General features: G+C 41.2%; 1 protein-coding gene across 1 annotated transcript; it reads right to left on the bottom strand.

Annotated features, from left to right (window-relative positions):
* Positions 1-2,272: 2,272 nt before the first annotated feature.
* Positions 2,273-6,953, bottom strand: LOC122057168. Its single transcript, XM_042619180.1, has 6 exons — positions 6,431-6,953; positions 5,556-6,045; positions 4,839-5,178; positions 4,288-4,386; positions 4,061-4,181; positions 2,273-2,634 (listed from the first exon to the last, which is right to left on the bottom strand). The coding sequence occupies exons 1-6, from the start codon at positions 6,936-6,938 to the stop codon at positions 2,420-2,422; spliced, it is 1,773 nt and encodes a 590-aa protein (XP_042475114.1). The 5' UTR covers positions 6,939-6,953; the 3' UTR covers positions 2,273-2,419.
* Positions 6,954-9,116: the final 2,163 nt, after the last annotated feature.

Here is a 9,116-nt window from a genome sequence, read left to right on the forward strand (position 1 = left end):
CCCATACTGTGTTGGCCATTTTTTAATGGCCCTACAAAAATACACCCTTTGGGGCCCAAAATTCTATAAAAAAAAAAAAAGGATTATTCACCCATCCCAAGACACACAAGATTCTACCCTTCCACCTACACTTCTTCTGGTGAGCTATTTATCCTCCCAAGTGTCCTAGAGTGTGGAGAGAGCTCCTTAGCCTTCACTTTCCTCTTCTTAACTTCCTCTAGCCGAAGTTCTACCGAAATATTCATTAGTCCCATTACCTTAGTTTGCGTGCGAAAACCCAAAATTTTCAAAAATACCCACAAAATCTAGAAAAATCCCCCAACCTTTAGGAATTCCCTAGAAAGTCTTTTCCTCTCCAAATTCGTCTGATTCTCATTGATATCATCTCGAGACCTCAAAACTCTGCTAAAATTGCCATAGATCACCATAAGGCACGAAGGTTTGTAGGGAGGTCGAAGTCTCCGAAGAAGGAAAGCTAATAGTCAAGTCCACTTCTTCCGAAGCTAGGGAACGCCAATCCAAGCTCATAACTACAACAGTGAAGGACCACTCCTCTCGACCCAAAACAGGGATCAAGCACAAGTACAAACTCGCAACTCAATTAGTCATAATGTAGACTCTTAATGTAGTGTACATAGTAGTGATAATGTAGCTATGCATGTGGTATAGGAATAATTAGGGAAGAATGTTCATTCTTAAGTATGTAGTAGGAAGATCGGTTTGACCAGGTGGAGTGGGTGCTTTACACCTTCTCAACTCCACAACCTGACACTTACCCTCATCTTTAGACCAAACCTATTTTTGGGCCCTTCCCTTATGGACCGGGCCCGTCCATCAGGTCCTAGGCCCCAATCATAGGTCGAGACTCCAAGTTTTATGATTCCCAATCTCCAAATATTCGTCAATAATCATCAGTAATATGCCGATAAGGCAGTATTCTACGATGCATCACAGGAACATCCCCTACACGGGGTCGGCTACCCGGGTCCTTGTCCTCCACCAACCCTATCCGTGGTCATACTAGAGTCGAGCCACACCATATGCATATCTTTTCTCACCACCTAGTCATTTTAGGCATGCCCCTACCTCTTATAGCTATCTCAAAATAAATCTTACACTCTAGGGTAGCTCTCGTTCCCCAAGTTTTACCACTCTCTCCCCTCCCTTAGTTTGATTGAAGGGGCACATCATATACTCTATCTTTGTTCTGTTTATCATAAAATCTTTTGATTTCAAGTTTGATCTCTATAGCTCCAGTTTAGTATTAATCGCTTCCACTATTTCGTTTATTAGGAGAATATCATCCGCAAAATGGCAAATGCCCATTAAGGATAAAAGGAAATAGGGATTGTACCCTTGAATTAACCATGGTGTTGATTCAAAATTGATCATTGGGGTTAGTTCTATAAAGTTTGGAACTAACCAAATTAAGATTCATTATGAGAATGACGACTCATTTTAATACATGGAAGAGCAGTGGCCTACATATTGGAAATGAACTGCTATGATCCATTAGTTAGAGAATTCATTTTGAATGCTGAGGAAATTGATGCTTTCATGTATGATCATACAAAAAATGCAACACAAATCATTTACTTGAATGTAGCAATATGGACCAAGTGGGAGAATGTTGGCTGATGCAGTCCAATTATAACATCACCATAGAAGTGGTTGCTAATTTCGTGGTGAGAGTTGCCTATTCTATTGGGTAACTACTTGATGGTGGGAGTTACAATTGAATAGGGGTGATATGGGGGTTCCAGTCTTGGTGATTATACACAGCATTGCCATCAGCATAGTGTATTGTGGGAGACTCGAAAGGCTAGAGAACAGCCTTCCTAAGTGGCTATTGACGGACTGAAGAACAGAACCCCACTGGAGAAATTTCGAGTATGCTGGAAACCATGCTCACACAGTTGATTAGAGAAAGGTAGCACATACATCCTTGTTCTTGAGATCTAGAGGAGCTGTCTTTCATATCCCTCCCCAAAAATTGCATATTTTCACACATGTTCTGCGTAGTCCTAATCTATCCTTCGAATGATAAACACTCCAGCTTTTAAGTTTGTGTTCGATGCCTCAGTTGCTGAGAACATTGCTTTTACAAGAGTTTATTAAAGTCAGTATTTGTTTGTCGACAATACACCAAGTGTCATCCTGACGGTAATCATGGATATACTCCTGTAATGATGCTCGCTTATATTGGAGATAGATAGCTTAAAGTGTAAAATCTATATAAACATTCCAGGGTACAAAGTAAATACTTACAAAATGGTGAAATTTGATATTTTTATATCATTAAAAAAACATACACTATGGCTTGAAATGGCCAGATACACAGTAATTAAAAATCCTATGCTTAAGAGCCTATCATGTTGTATAAGTTCACCTATCCAAAACACAAAATGGTGTATTTGCTTCAAATAGCTGCTTGCAGAAACTTTTCCTCTGGAGCACCAAAAACTCTTCGCAAGAATTTCTCAACAATTGAAACAAATTCCTCCACCCTTTCTTCATGAGGTAAGTGACCACAGTTGTTTATCACTTCGAGACAGGATCCGGGTATTGCTTCTGACAACCTCTTGGCATTCCAGGTGGGGACAAGTCGATCACTATCACCCGTGACAATGAGCACTGTATAACAGCCAGGGAAAAAAATAAATTTTGTTATATTGAAATCAATTCCATGTCAAGCTTCTAATTGTCAACTTTGGCAACTGTTGTCAATTGATCAAGGAGAAAGGCATGATGAAGTTAAGCACTGCTAAGGTTGATAAAAGGTCTATTGGACAAAGGACACACCTATGTAACAACTCAGAAGTCTCAATTATACATGTTTGTAGCAGAGATTCTAGCTCATCACACTTACTAATTGATCACTCCATCCTTTCAGGAATGAGATCTTGTGCCATCATAGTTATTGATCATTCTAGCCAATGAATAATCATTCAGACAAGGCCAACAAGCTCCATCACAGTGCAACATGTATATCAACAAGGTAAACCTAACCTTGTTCCTTTTACAGGATAGTGAAAGCACTACTAGACATTCTGATACTCTAGTGTTCAATAATCTAGAACTATTAATTGACACATTTCCCAATTCTAAGACATTGAGTTTTGAAAAATTCTTTTATCCGTTCATTAATTCCTTCTACGAAGAGATGCCAGACAGTGTTTCCATTTGGACTTCCAAGCAGGGTTTTAAGAAACCAAATCAGACAAATCGTTCAGTATCGATTCTCAATTAAAATTGGCCTGAATTGGTTGGAATCGGCCAGAAACAGAACAGAATTGGCAGGTATCAGCAGGATCGGCCACTGACGATTCTGACCTGAATCGATTACCAATCCGGTTACTGGTTTTAAAAACCCTGCTTCCAAACTAGGGCTTCAAAACTAATTTTGCATACCACCACTATCATGTAAACAGAAAATAGTGCAAAAGAGTGCAACTCGGGCCCAAAAAATCCAGACGCCCCAGGGCCATCTAATTTCTTCTTCGGCTTGGGCTGGCATTACCGTCTCATTGGCTGGCTAGGGTTGACCAATCCCAGCCCAAGGTCCAGGTCAGACTGGTTGAGTTTGAGAACTTCGGCTTGTCCCTCCCAGTCCAGGTCCAATTCGCATAAAAGTATACTATTGGTGATTTATATGCACGACACTACATATGCACACGTGGTGTGTGTTTTGAAATGGTCAACCTCAGGGAATGCCATCCCCCATATCTGCATATGAATCTCACCTTACCCACCACCCTCTTATAACCAATTTGCGATTGTCAACATTCCTTCCCACACACACACACACACACAACAAAACTAAAATTGTAGCTCTCAGAGAATAACTGTCATGAGCAACTGGATTTTCCCTCTCCAAGAATGTCATTCCCCTCCAAGTGTAACATTTTCAGATCTTGCACAGCAGATCTCATAAAAACATCCCTACTAAATGTTCACGAGGGTGAGTTCCAGAAATTACAAACCCTAATTTAAGTCCACCTCCTTAATGCCTCTCACTCAGAAATGAAATTGCTAAGGAATTACAATTTACAGTTGTTACCTGGGCAGGAGATCTCATTGAGTCTTTCTGTCAGTGGGGGCTTTGATACAGATGCAGAATCTGTAAGCATGGCTATCGTGTACTCCACAAGAGCCCTGTCCCAACCCTTGACTTGTAATGGCTGTATCGGTGATAGTTGCAACATTTTCAACACAAACATTAGTACAAACAGCTCCTAAGGATATCAGATTTCATGAAACCAGAGTAGAGAAAGGTAAATAGCTTACCTTTGTATAACCATTTAGAACATGAGTTGTAATTTGATTTGCATCATACCACGCATTCCGAATGGCAGCTATACCGAATTTATCAATTACCATCCTAACCTGCATAACAAACTAGCCAATTAAATTAACTGATGCAGCAGCATGGATCCCTCGCAAAAAAGAAAAAAGAAAAGTAGAAGGTCGCTGCCCTGGTCGTCCACTAAAAAAATGCCACTGTTCCAGTTTTAGCCCACAAATATGTATGAAGCAGGTGTAAAGAACATTTGATCTATCTGACTAGCTGGTTTCACACGCTTGTGCTAAATGTATCAATTGATATTGATAATCGAACTTATGCTTGGTTAAAAAGCACAACTCCAAGTCATTTGTACTGGGAGAGTCAGGTTCTCATTCAAAAATTTATGGACTTCAGTCAATGTAGATAACACTTTTAAGAACAATACACAATTGAATTTGATTTGGTAGATCTAAATAAAAGATTGACCTGGCCAAGTTGAGAAATGACTCAACATATACCAACTGTGCAAAGGATCCAGAAATAATTAACTTACCAATGTTACTGCCAAGGCTGAACGTAGAATCGCTGTCAAGGCTTTCTTATACAGAGAGCCAATCATACCAACCATCCCTTTCAGCATTTGCATTATTCCTTGCACAATGAATATCCAGAACTTTGACAAAGTCTTCCCAATTCTGATTAGTGGATTGTTTCCATCGTAAAAATTAGAGTTTCCACCATCAATTTGGTTCTCTCTTTTCATTTGACTTCCTTTGCTGAATTTGGGCAGTATATTTGGAGCCAGAATCGCTGGGGCAACAAGGATCAGAGCAGCAATGTGCTCAGGAGCTTCAAAGTATGTATTAACTGCTACAAGAGAACCAGCTGAGTGCCTGGGATCCCATTGTTATAAAGGTTTGGACAAATTTTAGCTGTCAGAAAAGAAAGTTGCAAGAAATGACTTGAGTTCTACTGTACAGATGAGAAATTGCCAGAAGATACCACCCACACTTTTAAAATAAAAAAAGGTTCAAATGTCAAAATGGAAATCTTAAAAACAAACATTCTTATCAAAATCAACTTGATGCATCAAACTAGCAATTACTATCATCTAATTAACAAAATTTGGGTATCCATCTGCTGATCTGCAAAGCCATACAAATGATCAGCCCAACAGCATATTCATATCTGAATGGGTGGTAAGTTAGAATTAACATTCAGTGGCTACACTTGTTATGAATCACAAGTATAAGAGGACAAAATGACATACCCCATTAAGATTGCCTTGTCTGCAGCTAAAAGGTCAATGAAAGACAGGGTTGCTAGCACAGAAAATGTCATGGAGTATGGATTCAAAAGTTGCATGTCATGACCACCTGTATTTGGACGTTCAGAGTAACTCACCCTGGATGTCAACCCAAAGGCAGGCCTGTCAAAAGCAAGAACTTTCGAACGAGTGAGAGATGCCAACGGCTTCATAACTCGTTCCCACGAAAACACTGAGGCTGCAAACCCATGTAATAAAATTATGGGAAAGGCAATTCTCTTATTTTGGTAATTAAGTTGGGAAGTTGCCTGTTCCTGTAACGAGTGCTCAGTTGGATCTGGAGCCTCGCATATCTTGTGGTGTATCTGGACCCCCTTAAATTCAAGAAAGCAACTATCTGGATCAACTAAATCAGGTGCATCCAATAATTCATTTTGATCAATCCCAGCCACCCTCCATCTTTGCCGCTCCATTTCGGTTCCTAACAATTGCTCTGAATCGAAAAAAAATATGAAGATCCCAACATTAATCATCCAAAGCTTGAATTATTTTACAAGGGCCAGAAGGCAATTATTGTAGTTATAGGTAATACTACAAAACAAACTGATGACGAAGCTTAGGAACTGTCATTTTGGGGGTTTTTTTGTTTCTTTTGAAAGGGAACTTGTATTCATGAGAATTATGAAGATTACCGTCTTCATGATATTCATTATATTAATTGAGGCCCCTAGTAAATGGCATTACTGCGCCGAACTGATTCATGGTGGGTAACATGGAAGTAGAAAACTAGAAAGACATAAACAGTCAGATAGCACTTCTATTGAACTAAAATCATCCACGGAACCAGAAAAAGGAATGCATTGGAACAGTGAACGTACCGGAATATTCAGCACCGGAACCGCTAAGTGAAGCAGCTCTAGGGAGATAGTCCCGGGACGAATTTGTTCTTTGCGAATTGACAGCTAGTACGTGCTTTTCCTGGAAATTATTGTGGACAGTAAGAGTCAGAGGGAGAGGGAGAGGGCTACCAGGACCTTGGGCTGAAGAAGATTTCAAGTGATGGTGGTGGAATTGGGAGGCAAACCAGACGACATGGTGAAGATGAAACCCTAACATTAAACTCATTGTTCTTTTTAGCTGGAAAAGGAAAGGAAAAACGTTAATCCTCTGGTTCTGAAGCACCGCAATTACACTCCTCCCAGTCCTCCGGGGCTCATTGGCCAACGTTATGTTCCATGAGCTACGACCTGCAAGTTCTGAGTGGAATGAAGACTGGGAGCGAAGCAGTGTAGGACGCTTGGGACAATGGTAGTCGAGAAGAAGATAAAGCCGTTGCTGGTTAGATTGTAGCGGTGCTTGCGTCAAAATGGATCTGGCTCTTCTCATTTGCACTGTTGCTCAGGTCGGTCCACAGCTACGAGTGCCACATGTCTAGACGATGATCCGATACCTTTGGAAGAGGTGCAAAGAACGAGGCATTGAGAACCGTTGGATCATCTCTGGACACATGACGATTGCCCAAGTAACTATGGGTAAGATCTGGGCGATCACCACTCAGGAGAGGTGCAGAATCCCATCAAAATATGTGTTGATAAGACATCCATTATTCCTAAACCCTCGACTTAGTAACATAAAATCTGAGCCATTGAACTCTTACCCTCTTTTTTTTTTTACTCTCATTTCATCGAAGACAGGTAAGAGAGCATGTCATACTTTTACCTTATCCTGATTTATCTTCTTCGTTGTATCATTAGTCAACCCTAACCTTCCTGTCATCCTCTATGAAAATCGTCGCTAAGGGTGACTATCTTCTTCATTGTCCTTTTTAAGTTTTGTCATCGTAAAAGTATACTCAACAATACTAGTATGACACATTGAACTAAGGCTAGATGAGATGGAGCAGGGTCGAACCAGTCTTAGGGGCATAATAAGTAAACTACCAACCCAAGGACTAGCCACATCACATTTACATCTATAGCTCAACAATCGAGCGACCGTGGATGAGGAAATATTAGATGAGAGAGATAACTGACTCACAGCAAGGAGATTCACTCCTAATCATATCCGTAGCTCCAAGCAAAGAGCAAATCTTTCCCAAATAGGAAAGATCACTCTAAAAGACTTTGGATCATCCCTAAAGGGTAGGATAATCCCTCACCGATAGGGATACTCGCTATTGTAGACACCCAATTTTATCATCGTCGCCTGGCTATAATGACTCATGGATCGTGGACGTGGCCATTTGCTTCCAATCAATAAGATGATAACTGGCTAAGGTGGTCTAACCCCAGAATACCCCTTTCACACCTAGAAACCCTAGAAACCCTAAAACAGGGGAAAAAAGGGGTCAATTATGACATAACATATACAAAGGAAATCAGGTCAAAAGTGACTGTATATATAGATAGTGCTCGAGAAAAAGATTCCAACAATGTATGGTGCGTCAAAATCGGACCATCGGATCTCCTATAATCACCCTCAAAAGAAAGAACCAATCTACATCATCGGATCAGCATCTACCCTCGCGGCCCCGTGGACCACTGGAAGCCCCGCAAACCTGGCGGCCTCGCTAACACCTTAGTGAGAAATCCAACTCCTCAGGATCTGGAAATCTATAAATAGAGCCACTATTTACCATCCCAAGACTCACTTGGTTGGTATACCTACCCTCTCCCTTGGGTGAGTTAATCCCTTCTTACCTTTGTTGGCTCCCCCTTGCCATTGTTGGCCCCCTTCTTGCCATTGTTGGCCCCCTCTGTAGCCCCTTTCCTTGCAAGCCTTTAGCCCTTCCATAGCCGAAGTTTTGCCGAAGTGCCGCCCAAACCTTAGCCCTTCAGTAGCCTTTCCTAGCCAAAGCTCTATCGCCGAAGTTCTGCTCAAGCCTTAGCCCTTCCCTAGTTGAACTTCTGCCGAAGTGCCACCCAAGCCTTAGCCCTTTAGTAGCCTTTTCTAGCCAAACCTTTGTCGAAGTTCAGCTCAAGCCTTAGCCCTTCCTTAAGCCTTCCCTAACCGAAGCTCTGCCAAAGTATTGCCCAAGCCGTAGCCCTTTAATAACCTTCCCTAGCCGAAGCTCTGTCAAAGTTCCACCAAGGTCTTAGTCCTTTATCACGTTTTCCTAGTCAAAGCTCTGTCAACATTCTACCAGAGTGCTAGCTTGGGAATCACACTTCCCTAGTCGAACCTCTATCTAAATACTCGAAAGACCACCACAACCAGAATCTCCAAAGAAAGGAAGTCGGAGGCCAAAGCCACCTTCCCCTGAGCTGGGAGAATCCATGAGAAGGTCCATATTTATTTTAGTAAGGGGCCCACCCCTCATGACCCGAAACATGGGTCAAGCTCAGGAATAATTATTCACTCAAACTAGCATAATGTAGACTTTTTAATTAATTTGTGATAGTGTATATATGTAAATAATTTAGTCATGCATGTGGTATAGAAATAACTGTGGAAAATGTTTGTTCTTAAGCATCTAGTAGGAAGACGGGTTGAATGGGGTAAATTGGGTGTTGTGAGGGTAGCAGCCAGAGAAATCACTTTTTTCCCTCTTGTGGGGGGGGGGGG

Source organism: Macadamia integrifolia, chromosome 12, assembly GCF_013358625.1.
Source record: "Macadamia integrifolia cultivar HAES 741 chromosome 12, SCU_Mint_v3, whole genome shotgun sequence".
In the NCBI taxonomy this organism is placed as follows: domain Eukaryota; kingdom Viridiplantae; phylum Streptophyta; class Magnoliopsida; order Proteales; family Proteaceae; genus Macadamia; species Macadamia integrifolia.

What these genes read in the sequence shown, in the direction of transcription:
- LOC122057168 (XM_042619180.1), bottom strand. Translation starts at nt 6,938, where the DNA reads ATGAGAAGAGCCAGATCCATTTTGACGCAAGCACCGCTACAATCTAAC. An exon ending in TTCTAAATGGTTATACAAAG is followed by an intron (nt 4,182 to 4,287) that starts GTAAGCTATTTA and finishes TCACCGATACAG; the next exon opens with CCATTACAAGTCAAGGGTTG. An exon ending in CAATGAGATCTCCTGCCCAG is followed by an intron (nt 2,635 to 4,060) that starts GTAACAACTGTA and finishes GCTGTTATACAG; the next exon opens with TGCTCATTGTCACGGGTGAT.